General features: G+C 36.6%; 1 protein-coding gene across 2 annotated transcripts in view; it reads right to left on the reverse strand.

Moving 5' to 3' along the window:
* The window catches only part of LOC150082171 (uncharacterized), a 324,507-nt gene extending 308,067 nt beyond the window's left edge, over positions 1 to 16,440 (reverse strand). For both annotated transcript variants that reach the window (XM_090380026.1, XM_090380025.1), the window contains exons 1-2: positions 16,343 to 16,440; positions 7,397 to 7,476 (exon numbers count right to left, since the gene is read on the reverse strand). In XM_090380026.1, coding sequence (XP_090236152.1) covers positions 7,397 to 7,476; positions 16,343 to 16,415 — 153 coding nt within the window. In that variant the 5' untranslated portion in view covers positions 16,416 to 16,440. The remainder of the gene's footprint in view (positions 1 to 7,396; positions 7,477 to 16,342) is intronic.
* Positions 16,441 to 19,240: the final 2,800 nt, after the last annotated feature.

Genomic DNA, 19,240 nt, shown 5'->3' on the forward strand with positions numbered 1-19,240 from the left:
ATCCAAACAAGGTAATCCTTGTAATATCTCTAATACCCACTACCTTAATTATATATTGGATGTATCATTATATTTCTTAAATATGTGAATTCTCCCTGACAGTAATTGCTATAATAGAAATATGTACTTTTTATGCTTATGTTCTTTACACAATAATCAAGGTGAGCTACTACAACAAGATCTAAAAAAATTAGGCAGATGGGCTGAAAAATGACAGCTGAAGTTTAACAATGACAAATGCAAGGTAAATTTTCTGTTTATACTCCGGCACGACAACCAAGTCAGTAGAGTTTACAATAAATCGTCGATACAAATATTTATCGTATTTAGTAGTCACGGGCTTTAACCCCGGTCCACTCAAGGAACGCGTGCTATGCACTCTCGCTCCTGACCACTGGGCTACGTCAGGCCTAAAAATATATATATATATATATTTTGTTCTGAAATACAGAACATTTACAGTGTTCTGTATTTCTTCACAGTGTACATATGGCGCAGATGTGGGAAACCACAGGTGGCGCCCGACCCTAACACTATGCACACTATGTGTCCCAAATAACCGGAATCCAATGTATTATTGTGCTACGGTAGAACATTGTTTCATAAATGTTTCAACTTAAATTTTGTTTTTTATTCTCAATTCACACACAAAGACTCTTATTTTCTGGCTGTTTTTGTTTTTTGGGAGCATTAGCAACTAAGGCCATATTTCTCCAGGATATGCGGTGGTCATTCCCTGACCTTTTCGCATCCTCCGTATTTGGTGGTGACGGGCTCGAACCCCGGTCTAATCAAGAAGCGTGTACTACGCACTGCTGCTCCTTCCCACCTGGCTACGGAAGCGCCTTACTGCATATGGGTAGCACCAATCCCAAATTAATATACCACTATACTTAGGGTAGTGGAAAATAAAAAAAGACCCAGGGGTAATTCTGCAGTCAGATATGAAGTTCTCTGGGAAATGCAGATAGGCTGCCAGGACAGCACATGGAGTTTTGTCAATGATATAGAGGAACTATGCTAGCAGGAATAAGGTGATTACCTCACTGTACAAGACAATGGTTAAGATGCATCTTGAGTACTACATACAAGTCTGGAGGGCTCATTTTAGGAAAGATTTAGATCTGCTGGAACAGGTGCAAAGAAGGACAACAAGATTGGCGAAGGGGCCAAAAGGGTGGTCATACCAAGAAAGGCTTCTATACTGCAAATTGCAGCATCTGGAGCAGAGGCACTTGCAAGGTGATCTGATTGAGGTGTTTAATGGTCTGAGAAAGCTCAATTCTGATGGTATTTTTCCTCTTGCTAAGAATAAACACGAGGGAGCATAAATTCAAACAGAGGAAGGATGGTTGCAGTATAGATGTGTGGAGTTTGCCTTCAGATGGTGCATAGTTAAATGGAACAAACTTCCATCTGATGTAAAAGTGAGTAGTTTGAATGAATTCAAGAAAAAACTGTTGATGATCCTGCTCAGATAGCTGATAAGCTGAATAAGTATTTTGCAACTACATTTATGCATCTGGAACTGTTTAGGGGAAAATACCAGAAGTTTTTCAAACTCTACCAGGGATCTAAACGATTTTGTAATAACTGAGGAGAGAACAACTAATGGAAGAGAAATTGCTAAGGTAAATGTTAGAAAAGCACCTGGAGTGGATGGGATCTATCGAATTATATTAAGAGAGGCAGCAAAGGAGGTAAGCAAACCTTTAGTCAGAATTACAAAAGCATCCCTGGATTCACGGGAGGTCACTATGTACTGCAGATGGGTGGATGTATACCCAAAGGGGGATCAAAGGCAACATGAGTATTTATAAACCTTTTAGCTTAATGTCTACTCCAGGGAAAATAATGGACTATCTGTTTTGTTTGTTAGTTGGTTTTTAGGAGCATTAGCAACTAAGGCCATATTGCTCCAGGATATGCGGTGGCCATTCCCTGGCCTTTCCACATCCTCCACATTTGGTGGTGATGGGCTCGAACCCCGGTCTAATCAAGAAGAGTGTGCTACGCACTGCTGCTCCTTCCCACCTGGCTACAGAGGCGTCTAATGAACTATCTGGACAAGCATGCAATTATGCTGAAATCATTGCATGGAAATGGACAAACTTTCTGAGGGAATGGATGTGTGAAATGGTTTTTTTTTGGCTGATGCTACATAAGCTTGCTTTCTTGCATTACATGCTTCTACTACTACTACTACTATTTGTTAAGGGCCATCTTGTCTAACCAATCTGATCAGTTCTATGGTGCAATGACCAAGGACCTGGATGTTAAAAATAATTTTGACGTCATACACTTGGATTTCAGGAAGGCTTTTGATACTGTTGCACATAAAAGACTGCTGTTCAAACTCAAGCCATGTGGCTTTAATGGCAAGTTTGATGAAATTGAAGTGCTAGTTAAGACATCAAAGGTGGATATTGTTGGGATATAAAGAGACATGGTGTCACACAGATATAAGGAATGCAGAATTGGAATTTGGGGAGTAAAATGTGTACAAAAAGGATAGACAGGACAGAAAGGAAGGAAGGATTATTCTGTTAGTCAAAAAATACATAAAATTAAGCCAGTGCATCCAGTTGACATTGGTGGACAGTGCAAAGTTAAGTCAGTTGGGTGTGAAATAAGTGCTGGGAAAGCAAAAATGAAGGTAGGAGTGTGTTATAGAATAAATGCCTCTGATGAGTACAATGAACAAGTATAGAGAAAAATAGTGAGCCAGTAAATCAGAATGTCTCAAAACTGGGAATTTTAACTTCCCGGATATTAACTGGAACTTGTGGGTTGATCACTCACACACACTAGCAAGACTTTTGTGGATTTACTGGATGACTGTTTTCTACAGCAGCATGTTCAAGATGCAAGTAGAGGGAGTAATACTCTTGATCTGATTATCAGCAGTGATTATTCATGCATTAAGAATTTTCAGATAAAGGAACCACTGGGTGACAGTGATAACAATGTACTGATATGGGAATTACTTAAGGGTGTAACTACCATCAAGGCTAAAGGAATGGTTTTTGCTTTCGAAAAGGTGACTATAGTGTTCTCAGAGATTTTTTTTAAATTCTATACAGTGGGACCAACTGATGATGTTACCAACAGAAAAAATTCTAAACATTTGGAGTGAATGAATGGGTGAAATGAGAAGTGTGTTTTTTTTTTTTTTTTTTGCTGATGTATAAGCTTTCTTTCTTGCATCATATGCCTCTGCTAATGCTAAACGACTGCTGTTCAAACTTGGGCAATGTGGCATTAATGACAATTTACCACTATGTACAAATGGATGGATGAGTGGGAGAAGACAAGAGAGAGTTGTTATCAATGGACACTGCTCTTCATGGACTAATGTTATCAATGGAGTCCCCCATGAGTTCGGTGCTGGGCCCATTGTTTTTTTTCTGTATTTATTAATGATATTGACGAAGGTATATCAGGCTTAATGTCCAAATCTGCGGATGATACAAAGTTTGGTAGGGTTTTTAATTAGAATAATGATAGTATAGTATTGCAACAAGATTTAGAAAAATTAGGTAGTTGGGGCTGAGAAATGGCAATTGAGGCTTAACATTGACAAATTTAAAGTGCTGCATGTGATAGCAGTAATCCCAGATTAATGAATCAACTGTGTTGCACCACACTCAGTGCAATGGAAAATGAAAAAGACCTGGTTGATGTAATTGCACAGTCAGATATGAAATTCTACGAGCATTGCAGACAGGTTGCCAGAACAGCACATGAGGTTTTGTCAATGATATAGAGGAATTTTGATAGCAGGGATAAGGAGATGATTATTCCATTGTATAAGGCAATGGTCAGACCACACCTTGAATATTGCATACAGGTCTGGAGGCCTCCTTTTGAGAAGGATGTTGAGCTGCTGGAGTGGGTACATAGAAGGGCAATGAGATTGATGAGGAGAACAAAGGAGTTCTCTTACCAAAAAAGGCTTCATTTTTGCAAATTGCAGTGTCTGGAGACTAAGCACCTGAAAGGTGATCTGATTGAGGTATTTAAGGCTTTGAATGAATTGAGTAAGCTCAATGCTGGTGAGATTCCTCTTGCCAGATTATGCACACGGGGGGGCATAAATTCACAATGAGGAAGAATAGTTGCAGAATAGATGTGCCGAAGTTTTCCCTTAGCCAACAAGTGATTGAATGCAGGAACGAACTTCCATTTGATGTTGTTGAAGTGGAAAGCAAATATGTACCAAGTATGAATAAACATTTTATTAGATATTGTGCAGGGGTATCAAGAACCAGTATGTGGCCCCACTGCAAAGTGAAAACCACAAACACAAGGGGGGGGGCCCTCTCTTGTCCACATATAGATGTGAAAGCTAAAAGCAACAAGTCAATTCTAACATATTTAATCAATAAACTCAGTTTACAATGGTTAAAAAAAAAAAAAAAAAGCCAAGCATGTATCAAGTATGAATAAACATTTTATTACATATTGTGCAAGAACTAGTATGTGGCCTGACTGCAAAGTGCAGGTCACAAATACAAGGGGAGGTCTCTTCTTGTCCACATGTAGATTTGAAGGCTAAAAAGAAACAATCAATTCGAACATATTCAGTCAATAAAAAAAATATATTTTTATTATTTTAAATTTATAGCATTTGTTTGTTAATTATTAAAAGTGAATTTGATTACTTCGAAAATGCAACGTTAAGGTTTAATCTGGGCCTCGTTGAGGCCCCGATGAAACCTTAAATGTACTTATATCTCACTAAACCTCATGCCCTCACTGGGCCTAAGTGTGTGGCTAATTATTCTTATTATTTCATTATTTTTTACCATTGAAAATTCTGCAGCCTTCTTTTAAAATTCAATCATCCATAATTCTGTAACGATTCAGAATTAGTTTATATAAACTGATAAATAGAGTTTATAGTTTATAATCTTTTTTATAAACTATTCAGAATTGGTTTTTAAAAATTGTTTTTCTGAATTGATCTTGAAACCATAGTCCACACATTATGAAATACCATATATATATATATATATATATATATATAAACTATTCTTATTTGTAATATACAAAGGGTACTAGGAAAGTTTTGCAATACAGCTTTGTTTATTTAATTTTTTCAAAGTAATTTCCTCTACATTCAATACACCTCTCCATCCTCTGAAACCAATCTTTAAACCAGTTCTGCCAAGTTTCACTAGGGAGTAAAGCACACTCGTTGTCCCAAGCCCGTAGAAGGTCCTCATCACTGGAAAACCGCCTCCCTTTTAGCTTCATTTTCACATGCGGGAACAGTGCAAAGTCGCAGGGAGCAAGGTCTGGACTGTAGGGAGGGTGCTCGAGAAGTTTCAGTCCTGTCGTGGTCAAATATTCGGTCCAGGCTTTGGCACGGTGAGCTGGAGCATTTTCGTGATGGAGGTACCAGGTGTCCATTCTTGACTTTGGCCGCAGGTTCTTCATAGATCCAATGACTTTAGGCAAGCATTGTTCAGTATACTACTTAGCTGTGACTGTCTTCTGCGTGTCCAAAACGACACGTTCCACAATTCCACTCGATTTGAAAAATACAGCTATCATTTTCTTCTTTACAGATCGGGATTTTCTGACAATTACGGGTGTGTCGTCATCATCAAAGACCCAAACTTTGTTTTGAGCCTTGGTCGGCAGATCGTAATAGTACAGCCAAGTCTCGTCACCTGTCACGATGTTGTTCACATACCGAGATTGTCCCTTATCAAACTTTTTTAACATCTCCCGGCACCAAGTCACATGTCGTGTCATCTGCTCTTCAGTCAGTTGATGCGGCACCCAGAGAGAACAAAGTTTCTTCACGTGCAAATGATCTTGCAGAATCGAACGAATTGCTGGTGAATTTAGGCCCAAAGTATCCTCTATCTGTTGGTAGGTCACTCGCCTGTTTTCGTCAAGCATTTTCCTCACAGCAGTAACGTTTTCCTCCGTAACTGACGTTCGTGGCCTTCCCGGCCTCTCAGAATCCTCCAGAGTGAAATTTCCCCTTTGGAATTCTCTATACCGCCTGAATATCGTTGTACGATGTGGACAATCATCATCTAGTGCAAGAGTCATTTCTTCTAAGCACTGGTGTATGGTTAAACCACGCACGAAATCATACCGCAAAACTGTCCTTATCTCATTTCGTGACCACGATGCCATCGCAAGCACTTTACACTCTCACTACTAATGCATAACTGAGCCCATCGACTTGGCGCGGCGGCTACTATGCACGTATGAACATGTCTCAACATGCAGCAACAAGCAGCTTCCTGTGATTCATTGTTGCATCATATTGCAAAACTTTCCTAGTACCCTTTGTATATATATATATCTTACAAATATAATGAATAAATAGAATTAAAAAGAAACAGGAACCTATAGAGAAATGAAATGCAAAATACTTCTTTAAGTACAATTCTTACAAGGATGGTTTAATGAAACACAGAATTATTGTAAATGGAATATAAATATAAATCATGATATATAAAATTATTGCATAATAACATAAGATATAAACAAATAAAATATTGCATTAAAGTAAAATATTTGGACTTCAACATTTTTCACAAGAGTGCCAATATTTGATGAAATGCTTTGTTGTGACTACTTTCAAGTTATTTTGGAAGTTATGGTCTGTCAGATTCAAATTTGTTTTATTTTTTTTTTAATTTTAAGTATCTCAATACTCATATTTATAGGCACTCCTGGTTATGGACATTTTAGAGACCACTGATGGGAATGATTAGGTGTGAGGATATTTCCAAATTCAGTGGGGTGGGAGAAAACACTAACTTGTATACCAACTTTTTTTGTAGTTAATCATGGACTGTAATATGAAAAGGACCCATGGTCAGAATTTGATGGACAACCCATGCTGTGGGTTGCCCATTCCTTCTATAGCAGTTATTGTTCCAGAGGAGGAGTCATAGTATTGTTGTGGGAAATAAATCATAGTGCATTACATTCTAAAAGTTAACTATATTACCATGCAGCAAAGGCATCCCTCCTCTCCACAAACTAGAAAGACCTGGTTCATACCAAATGCAGGTAAAACAATACCAACATTTGTGACCACATTACAGACTGCTATCATCCATTTTCAGTTGGTACAACAACCAATGTTCAAAGATTCTATGACACGCTGACACATTTGCAGAAGGCAATTAAAGTCCAGTCCTTTAATCAAGAAGGCTGACCATCTACTAACACAATTAAAAACTCTAGTTAAGACATGTCACAGTGGCTCACTTAATTTTCTACTGAACTGCTGAGACACATCTTAATTAGTAATTTGTTTCATTTTGGTAAATAAACATTTCATGTTCATTTTCATCACTGTTCACTTAATTTAGTGCCTAACATCATAACATTTTATGGAATATTTTAAAATAGCACTTACTTTGGGTGTTGAAGTACTAAATGTGTGAAGTTTCTGTTTCTCAACATAAGGAGACATTGGAGTAACTGAAGATATATAGTCTGAAATATAAGTCAAATTTTCAGAAAAAAATCTGACAAACCATGTGATATAATGTTTATGATTTTTCACATTAAAGAATTTTTATTCAAAATGAATAGAATCTATATAAAAAAACCTTATTAGTATTGGCATACACATCATATCTGTTTTTTCTGTACAGTGTCCTGTTGCTCTTTGTATTTTATCTATGTATTTAACAATAATATAAACGAAAAAATGAATAGCAAATGCTTATAAACCTACTTATTAATTAGTTACATATGTCCACTGCCAACTGCAGTGGCGTATTCCAGTATCATCATAAGGGGGAGCATGGTGACCAGGCTTTTGAGTTTTTGCTTTAGAATGCTTCCTGTGAATGCTTCCTTTTTCTTAATTTAAAATTTTTGGTGGGGGGGGGGGCATATGCTTCCTCTGCCCATCCCTGAATACACCCCTAGCCAACTGCATCAAAATGTATGAAAATAAATCCTTAGACACAGTGCAGTACCTGGTTTATTAATTATCCATTCTGCATCCTTATATCATTTAATTTACATATGAAAAATTATTTATAATCAGTTAACAGCACCAAAATCAGGTAAGACTACATAAGTGAAATGGGTTCTAGAACACTGAAACTCCTCCAATTCCAGAACACTGGAAAATTTCCATGGTGTGTGGATGAAAGTATTGGGAGCTCTCAACCCATTCCCCTGACAAAATATCAATTCAATGAGCGTGAAAACATGTTAGGGTAGTGAGAGAACTCAGATGCAGAGTGAAATTTTCACATAAGGAAATATTTACAACATATGGGAAAGCATTCTATTTTTTGGGAAGGTAACTAATCTGAGTATACATTTTCTGAAACTTAGGAAAGGCTCCATCAGATATTACTGATTTTACTGCTTTAACTGTCAAACAAGTGCTATCAAATTACCTGTCAATTAACTGCCAAATTTCATAACAAAAAAAAATTCTACAAAGTGACGACTTCAAGAAATTTAGCATTCTTTCATTATCATTTTGCTGTTCAATCTGCCTTTTTTATTTTGAAGCCATACATTATCACTAGTAGGGCCATAAAAATTATAATTTTCCCTGTTGGTCTGCATATTTTATTATTAACACATTATGCTAACACTGGAAGTTTTTCCACCCACTTTTTGGCAAAACCAACTTTATTAAAAAAAATTTATTAAAAACTAAAATAATGCTAAAATTAAAAAAGAACAAACAATCTCTTTTATTTGAAACTGCTTTACCTGTTTTTTTTTTTTTTTTAAATGAATGGTGCTTACCTGTGCAAGCACCATTTCTTGCATTTCTTAGCCAAGAAAGATGCTAAAAAAGTGTTACACTTTTGCAATTAAAAAAAAATATATATAAATTTTTCATAATTATATCCTTTATATTATTAAAATTAATGGATGGCATCAAAGAGGGAACAATTTTAAGCTATTTCTAGTCTTTACTTTTAAAAAACTGAATGATAAAGTTTGTACATCAATAAACCTGCTTCATAATTAAAGGGAAAAAAATTAACTTAAGGTTACATGTAAGGACTATTGTTCTACATAATTAATACGGTACTACGTTATCACTAGTGAGAATTATTACTAATCCTGGGCCAAAAATGAGCCAAAAACTGCTGGATGGTAGTATGCAGTATTAGAAGGTAGACATGCTATTAGTTTAAATTCTCATAGCATTACAACAAGAATTACATAACCTACTGTTAATAGAGAACCGTGTGTGACTGCTGAAGATGAGCAAGAACAATTTTAAAACAACTCAAAAGCACTGAATGACAAATATGTTGTCTTTCCACTTCATAAGGTTTTAAAGGACAAAACTATCTGATTCATGGTCAGATACTTTTAGATACTTTTACAGATGCACCTACTTTATTTTTCTTTTAACACTGATGCCCGAGTGCTGTAAAGAGCACTAAAAGCAGAAAAAGTGTTATAAGTGGGTTCCCCTGACCTTTCTGGAGGTATTTTCCATATTTTGCCAATATTTTCAAACATGATATTGATTTTTTGGTTCATTTTTTCTTTTTCTTTTCTTTTTTTTTTGTAATTTTTACAAGCATTGAAAATGTAAACACAATGTACTACACATGCTTTTTAGGTACCTCCAACACTTTTTTTGCTTACTCTTAAAAAATTAAAAATTTAAAAAAGATTTTATTAAATTTTATTATAATAAAATATTATTTAATTTTATTAAAATAACATATCTTGAGTATTACATGATAAATATAATATTTTGCATAATAATAACTAGGGGGCTTTGCCCCCTGCTCACTTTGCTTCCCACCCCCACGCACACTTTTCTACATAAAATGTAGAGGTATATGGAGTAAGTCAAATCTTTTTTACGTAAAAGACACACCTGTCGAAACGTACTGGTCGATATCTAATCAGGAAATGACCTATGTAATTATTTACCTGTGCATTTGTAGTGTGCGGAATTCTCAAGGTCGAATAAATATCACAGTAAAATTCAGAATGGTGTACACCCTTTAACATGCAGTCAAGCAAAACAGTGGGAAAGCAGTGATTGACAAGTTGTAACTTCCATATTTCAACAAACAGACAGGAACAAAGCAGTGATTAGCAGATGCCACTGCCTGCTTTCCCCACCCACTGTCCTCCTAGGTTGATATGCCTAGGATGTTTTTCCCCACATTAAATCAGAAACTCGTTTTCCCATTTTAAAACAGCGGGATGGAGGGATAAATACCCTACCTAAGCTAAGCCCCTATCCTCAATGACACAAAACAATCAGAAAAGGGAGGTGCCTTCACCTGTCAATTATTGCTGTCTTCCTCGCTTTCATTGAAATATCTGGTGGTGTATACTATACTGGATTTCAGCCAATATCACTATGTAATTATTTACCTGTGTTTACATAGGTCAACTTAGGAAAAGGCCTTTTGCTTCAGGTTCCATAATACATGAGGAATATTGTTGCACCCGAAAAGAGCAGGACTAAAATATTTTAACTCAAATATTTACAAACTGTACAAATATTTAAAATACAGTATTTACAAATATACAATATTCATTAATATACAAAAAACATTACAATGGAACATCAAACGTTAGACAGTGAATCACGTGCATGAGGTTGGTGAACGTGATTCCCTGCAGGCAGCTGTCAGTAATAATTAATTGCATTTGTAGTGACATAATTGCCTCGCCCTCTTCTCCCATTGGCTCGAATAAATATCACTAAAAGGAAAACTTTTTTTAATGTATAGATAGATAATTATAGTTATTAATGAAATTTATCCATGCTATGCTATGCTGAACATTAGCATTAGCATTAGTAGAGGCATTTGATGCAAGAAAGCAAGCTTATGCAGCATCAGCCAAAAAAAAAAAAAAAAAAAAAAAAACACCACTCCCACTTCACCCCTCTGTTCGTTCAAAATGCCTGTCCAGCTGAGCCTTAAACTTATTTAGGCTATCAACTTCCACGACAAGGGATGGAAGTCTGTTCCACCAACCAACCACTCGCTGGCTAAAGGCAAATTTCCGCACGTCTATCCTACATCTGTCTTTCCTCAATTTGAATTTATGCCCTCTCAGGTGATTATTCTGAGCGAGAGGAAGAATCCCATCAGCATTGAGCATGCTCAAACCATTCAATGCTTTATACACCTCTATCAGATCACCTCGCTGGTGCCTAGTCTCCAGACACTGTAATTTGCAAATCTTAAGCCTTTCTTCATAAGAGCACCCCTTTGTTCCATTCACTAATCTTGTTGCCCTTCTCTGTACTCGTTCCAGCAGCTCTACATCCTTCTTGAAATGAGGCCTCCAGACCTGTATACAGTACTCTAGGTGTGGCCTGACCATTGCCTTATACAAGGGAATAATCACCTCCTTATCCCTGCTAGAAAAATTCCTATATATCATTGACAATACACCATGAGCTACTCTTGCAGCCCGTCTGCACTGCTCAGAGAACTTCAATTCTGCCTGCACAACCACCCCCAGGTCCCTTTCATTCTCTACCACTGTCAGTGTAATACAACAGAGTTGATACGTTGTTCTGGGGTTGCTGTTTCCCATGTGTAGTACTTTACATTTGTCAATGTTAAACTTCATTTGCCACCTCTCAGCCCATCTGCTCAACCTTTCCAGATCCTGTTGCAGCAGCATAGTGTCAGTAGTGTCCTTGACAACCCTGCCTACCTTTGTATCGTCTGCAAACTTCGACATTAAGCTTGATATACCATCATCAATATCATTTATGAATACAGAAAACAATAATGGACCCAACACTGAGCCCTGAGGGACTCCACTAATAACATTAGTCCACGACGAGCAGTGTCCATTGATTACCACTCTCTGTCTTCTCCCCCTCAGCCACCCCTTTACCCACAGCAGCAATTTGCCTCCAATGTTACACTGCTCCAATTTGTGCAGCAGTCTTCCATGTGCAACAGTATCAAAACCCTTTCTAAGATCCAAGTATATAATATCAAAGTTATTCCCTGCATCCAGTTCTTTTGTGACTGCATCATAGTATCCAATCAAATTGGTCAGGCAAGACTTCCCCTTAACAAAACCATGCTGTGTCCGAGCTATAACTGAAGTCTTGTCTAAATGATCCTGCAGTGCTTCTTTAACTAGTGCCTCCATTAATTTTCCTGGAACAGAAGTTAAACTCACAGGTCTATAATTGCTTGTGTCAGCTTTTGATCCTCCTTTGTGAATTGGGGTCACATTTGCACATCTCCAGTCTATGGGTACCTCCCCTGAGTCCAAGGAAGCTCTCATAATTATGGCTAAGGGTTTGCTTACTTCCTTTGCTGCCTCCTTTAATATAACTGGATAGATCCCATCCACCCCAGGTGCCTTTCTTGTGTTTATCTTCAACAATTTCTCCTCCACTTTACTCTCAGTTATTACAAGATTCTCTAGCTTACTGCTAGAGTTGAATACACCTCTGGCTTTCCCCTCGCTAAATAACTCTTCATGTGTGAATGTCGATGCAAAATATTCATTTAGTTTGTTAGCTACCTGAGCAGGATCATCAACAGCTGACCCATCGATATCAAGTGGACCAATCTGATTCATCCCCTTCCTTCTAGAGTTTACATAAGTAAAGAACTCTTTGCTGTTTTTCTTTGCATCCCTTGCCAAAGATTTCTCGTAATCTGCCTTCGCCTACCTAACCTCCTTTGTAACTTGGTTACAGATCAACTTGTATCTATCACAGGCTTCTGTGTCATGTGTTAATTTGTATGTATCCCATGCATGTTTCTTCTCTGCCATATGCCTCATCAGTTCATCTGACATCCATTTAGGCCTAAACCTTGAACAATATTTCTTAGTTGGTATGTAAAGTCTAGTAGCTTCCAAGGTAAGTTCTTTGAATGCTTCCCATTTTGCATTTACTGTTGGTAACATCATCAGTTGGTCCCACTGTATAGAATTTAAATACTGTCTCAGTCCATCGTAGTCGCCTTTACGAAAGCAATAACCCTTCCCTTTACCCCTAATGGTAGTTACCTCTTTGAGTAAATCCCACTTCAGCACACTGTGATCACTGCCACCTAGTGGTTCTTTAACATATAAAGAACATACTATGATATGCTGAACATACAACATTGGGTCCCATGAGGGGCCCAGTGGCCAAATGACCAGAGGAACAACAGTACACGACACTACACATATACAAGATCCATACACATTATAACCTCTGGCATTGACAATGTTCTGTTTCACACCTACAATGTATACTACGTGGAGATGGAGGAACTTCTGGTGCCATCTGACACTAAACACACTCTACACTCTGAACATACAAAGACAGTGAATACAATACCAGTAAGGAAAGTGGACAAATAATGTTGAATTAAAAAAAAAAAAAAAAAAGTTGAGAAGAGCATGTGAATGCAACAATGGCTAGGACACCATGATGGAAAGAGTGACCTTTCTTCATTCAAAGATCCAGGAAAAAAGAAAGTTATATCCAGGTTTATTTCTTCTTGGGACATTAAAAAAAAGCAAAATAAACAAGAAAGTGTTTTAAGTGATAGTGCTCTATACATTAAAAAATGCATGGCACTTCACTGGATTGACCAGAAGGCTAGAAGAAAAGAGTGTTAAGAGTGGGAGAGTGTTATAAGAAGCAAGAGTGTCATAACAGAAGTTTAATGCATATATAAAATCATAATTGCCAACTAAACAAGACAGATACATCCCCAAAAGAGACACGCTAGAGGGGTAAACATCAAATTTTAAAAACTAGAAACGTTTAAAATAAGAACATGATGCTTTAAAAAAAAAAAGTTCTATACAAATAAAGAGAGTATATATACATGGTGCTACCCAAATGTTCCTGAAATTTTAATGTTGCATGGGAACTATGTCTAGTACAGACTTGTGGAGCTAGGTATCACTGCATGCATCCTTTGTGAATAAGTGTGCCACGTAGCATCGGGCTGGATAGAGTCATTGAATATTTATGCGCAGTTCTTTGGCGTTGTGTTTCGCATAGTTTGCGAATGTTGTGATGGCTGATGTGAGAGAGCAATGTGCTCGCATCAAGTTTTGTTTCCTTCTTAACGATAGAGCAGCAGAAACCCATAAGAAGTAGAAACAAGCTTTGATGACGATCGCTCTGGTTATCCATCATTGAGCACCACCCTGGAAAATGAAGCAAAAGTTTGGGCGGCAATCTGTGAAGACCGCAGGTGGACCATCCACGACATTTGTGGCATTGTAGAACTATCGTACGGCATGTGCCAGCAGATTTTGCCAGATGAGCTGAACATGAGAAGGATTGCAGCCAAATTCGTGCCACAGTTACTGAGTGAAGACCAAAAGCAGCATTGCATGGAAGTTAGCAGAGATCTTCAAGAACGGGCCAAGAGTGATCAAAACTTCCTTTCTACGGTTGTCACTGGTGACAAGAGTTGGGTATATGGGTATGACCCAGAAACCAAGCAACAATCATCCCAGTGGAAGAGTCCACTTTTCCCTGACCAAAGAAAGCCTGACAAGTGAGGAGCAATGTAAACTCCATGCTTATCTGTTTTTTGGACATTGGCGGGATTATCCATAAGAAATTCATCCCTCCTGGCCAGACCGTCAATGCAAAGTTCTACTGCAATGTCTTGAGGCAGTTAAGGGAAGCTGTCAGGAGCAAATGTCCAGAGAACGTGACTCAGTTTTTGGCATCCAACAACATAACAATTGTCCCCCCACTTATTCACCAGACTTAGCCCCCTGCAGTTTCTTCCTTTTCTCAAGAATGAAAATCAAGCTGAAGGGTCGAAGATTTGACAGTGTAGAGGATATCCAAACCGAATCACAGGCGGTGCTGAACACTATGACAAAGGACTTTCAGGATGCATTCAAATCATGGGAGAAGCACTGGGATCGGTGTTTACACTCTCAACGGGACTACTTCAAAGGTGACAGTGGCGAATAAGGCCCATGCGAGTCTAATTTATTTTATAAATACATTTCGGGAACTTTTGGGTAGCACCTTGTGTATATATATATATATATTTGCTAAGAGTACTGGCTACTTATAAACACCACCTCTCTCTGATAAACTGAACCATGCAAATTATGTGTTAATGCTCATCAACCTTATGTTCTCATCAAAACTATTTTAAACATTAATTAAAATTTAATACTTTTTATATTAGCAGATATAACACATGAATATAATATAATACATTAACAATTGTTAGGTTTTAGGCATATTAATGACTTAGACTGTGCCACTGTCTCAACAGAAGAGGCCTTTGGAAATTCCTCCAATCATTGACAGGACTTGAACTCCATCCTTTCCAAATGAGTGCCGAGTGCACTATACTGCCACAGAGGACAATACATCAGCAAATGCACATAATAATAATAACTATTTTATGAATATATATTTCTTTATTTGTAATGTTTCAATTCCTTTCTTTCTTCATCTCTATTCCACAGGTTATAAACAACAGTAATCCCTTACTAAATGCAGGGATATATTCCTGAAAAGTACCACATTTGGCAAAAGTGTGGTTGGTAAGAAAAAGTCTCCATAGAAATTTAAGCTTTACTGAAAAAAACAATAAATAAGCCAATAAAACATATGAAAAAAAAATTCCATTTCCATTTATAAAACATAAAAATGATGATAAGGTTGACAATACAATAAGAAATAGAGTAAAACCAAGGTGATGAAATATAAACACATAAACATAAACAGTATATATAAATGCACACAGAATGTCAGCTATCTTCCAATGTCACAGTTTCATTTCCTATAGTGAAACAAGGTAACCTTCAAAGCTTTAAGTAAACAATCCAAGATACTTCTAGGAAAAATGTACAAGTTAGTTAAAAACAAAATATACAGAGAAGCATATGACATATACATAAATTGCAGTATTAAATTTAATGAAAGAATAAAATAAGGTTTTCCTAATAAAATGATGATGAAAGCAGTGTACCGGATATAAACATAAGGATCCACAAAACCAAGGAATGATCAGAGAAGCAACAACCAAACATGAAAGAGAGGAATAACTAGACTAATGGTAAACTAGTTAGTGACATACAATAAATACTGTTTTAATGACCTCATAGTTACTACAGCATGTGTTCATAAAGTGCAAACATGTTGATTAGACTAAATTCCTTTGTGTTTAACTCAGAATATGCAAAATAAAAGCTTTCTTGACTCACCCCGCTTTTCAGGTAGCCAAAAGCATTTGGTAACAGAATGTCAATAAGATTCTGAGAAACAAAATTTTATCTATATACAGTATTTTAAAAAAATAATAAAATAAATAAAAAAAATTGGGAAAAAAATACAATTTTGAAATAAATAATTTAACTGCTTATTACAAATAGTTACCTGACTTAAAATTTGCTTCAGGTGTACCTTTCTTGTATGATACTAAAGAACTGCCTTTGGAATGAGTATTCATATAACACCAGCTTTCTTTTTTGGCACATGAATATGTACTGGAGTCCATAGCTGATACTACAAAAAATAATGTTTATTTTTTTTATATATATATATATATATATATATATATGTGTGTGTGTGTGTGTGTGTAATTTAAACAAATGCTGAACAACAGTTCAATGAACAGAGCAAAAATGATATGTAAAGTAAATTTAAACTTAAAAGAACTGATTAATATCATAAAATAAATGATTACACATTACATCAGACTGCGATATTAGAGAGTATAGAATATGGAGAATACTAGATTAAAATTAAAAAAAAAAAAAAAAAAAAAAAAATGGAAAACAATTAATACTGAAAGCCTCTCCAGCACCTTTCTAGTTCCTTCTGATTTGTGCAATGGCCATCCATTTACTGCTCACGAACTCTTGAATTTCATCTGTCCATCTCTGTTGTCTTCCAAGTTTTCTTTTAGCTCCTCTTGGGTACCATTCTGTTATTTTCTTAGTCCATCTGCCAACATGTCTTTGAGCTATGTCCTGCCCAAGTCCATTTCATTCTTTAGTTTTGATAAGAATGTCCAGTAAAGGACATTCTTATCAAAACTTTGCTACCTAATCTATGTGTGTCTCTTTTTATCCAATAGTCTGATTCCTAATATAATTAATTCCATTCTTTGCTGCATAGCTTTCAGCTTCTCTTCTATTCTTTTGGTGAGTACCCAAGTTTTACTTCCATAAGTCATGGTGGGGAGTATACATCAGCTCATTATTTTATATTTCAGACAAATTGGGATATTGTTCCTCAATATGTGACTATATTTTCTGAATGCTATCCATTCCAAAATTTATTCTTCTCTTGACTTCCAGCCATTTATCATTATTATAGCTAATGACTGGTCCAATATAAGTATATCAATCCACCTTTTCAATTTCTGCTTCTTCAATGATTATTTCCCTTCCTGTGGCATACTCGTTCATCATTACTTTTGTTTTAACCATATTCATCTTTAGTCCGAAATCCTTACTAACTCTGTATAATTAAGATTTTCCTCTAATTCTTTGGAATCGTGGCTTACGATCACAATATCATCTGCAAATCGTAAACAGTTTAACTACTTTCCATTCATATTCAATCCTTTTTGCAACCAGTCCAATCTCCTGAAAGCTTCTTCAAGGGCAGCAGTAAATAACTTCAGAGATATGTCTCCCCTTGTTAAACTCCTTTCTCAATTTTAAATATGCTACTGTCTTTGTCTAGTCTAATAAAGGAGGTAGTGTTCTCAAACATTATCTTCAAAATCATAATGTATGGGATGTCTATGCCTTGTCTTTCCAGTGTCCAAAACATTGCCTTTATGCTGTATGGAGTCAAATGCCTTTTCATAATCCACAAAAACCAGGCATAATGGTGTTTTACATTCATTTGCTTTCTCCATTAGCTGCGATATTACATGAAGGTGATCCATAGTTGAGAATCCTGTCGTAAAGCCAGCTTGATCGTTTGGTTGATTCTCATCAAGTATTCTTTCTTGAAAGAAAAGGTATTGTATCCTAAAGAGAAGCCTCAAAAAAGTAATAGTAAAATATCAACTATTGTACATTATCAAGGGCTGGCACTATTCAATACATCCAAATATTAACAAGCAAGAGCTATTTGTTTGTGATTGCTACCTGCCAGTAATGATAGGATCTAATAATATGCCAAAATTTCTGAGTTAGAAAGATGTGATAAAAAAGTAATAACTTATCAAAATTTAGGAAAATACTGGCAGAGTACTGGGTTAGGTACAGGGCTGACAACCCTGCCTTGGAAAAAATTTTAACCATTACGTATAACTTGAAGAATTAAACTGGACAGCCCTTACAGAAACACACCGGGCCTCAAAATAAGGACATGAATTTGGTATTGAGATTGGGAACTTGGAATGTGCGTACCCTGTTGCAAGCCAGAGCTATAAACAGCATAGCACAGGGCGTTTAAAAGTTTAAGATGGATATTGTTGCTCTTCAAGACGTTAGATGGAAAGGTAAAGGTGTGATTAATAAATCAAAATTTACAATATATTACTCTGGAATTGATGACAGACAGGGAGAACGGTATGTATGATTTTTGATTTCTAAGAGAATGTGCAGATTAGTGCTTGCCTTCACACCAGTGTCTGGGAGAATTTGCAGCCTTAGAATTAAAGGAAAATTCCATAATGTGACCTTTATTAATGTGTACAGTCCAACTGAAAGTGCAGATGGATTTTAAGACAAACTCCAGACTGTGTGCAAAAGAATTCAAAAACATGATGCTGTTATAACTCTCAGTGACTTCAGTGCTAAACTAAGCAGGGAAGAAGTTTTCATGGGTCTATTCGGGAGACACAGCCTCCATGAAGACACAAACAATAATGGTCTTAGAGTAGCAATTTGCCTACTAACAACTTTAAGGTCATGAGTACCTGGTTTCCAAAAAAGAATACATGGAAAATCCATGGTACAAATCAGGCTAATCAAATCGATCGTGTACAAGTCTCTAAGAGGTGGGCTACTGCAATTGAAAATGTCCATTCATTTCAAGGCACCAGCTCTGATTCTGATCATTATCTAGTGGGAGCCAGACAGAAGCATAAAATAGTCCCAGAAGCAAGAGGAAAGACAGAAAACTAAGTGGTGGAACACAGAAAAATTGAAAGAGAGACTTGTTGAAACGAAGTACCAGGCATATTTGGCTCAAAGACTGCAGGAACGGGAAAACAGTGACAAGGCTGAAGACAAATGGACTTATATAAAGGAAGCAATTCTGGGTGCAGTATGCGTAATCTTGGGTGAGGCCTCAAGACTGAGAAATGAG

This window comes from Mastigoproctus giganteus, chromosome 8, assembly GCF_048544385.1.
Source record: "Mastigoproctus giganteus isolate SK-2022 chromosome 8, ASM4854438v1, whole genome shotgun sequence".
Classification (NCBI taxonomy): domain Eukaryota; kingdom Metazoa; phylum Arthropoda; class Arachnida; order Uropygi; family Thelyphonidae; genus Mastigoproctus; species Mastigoproctus giganteus.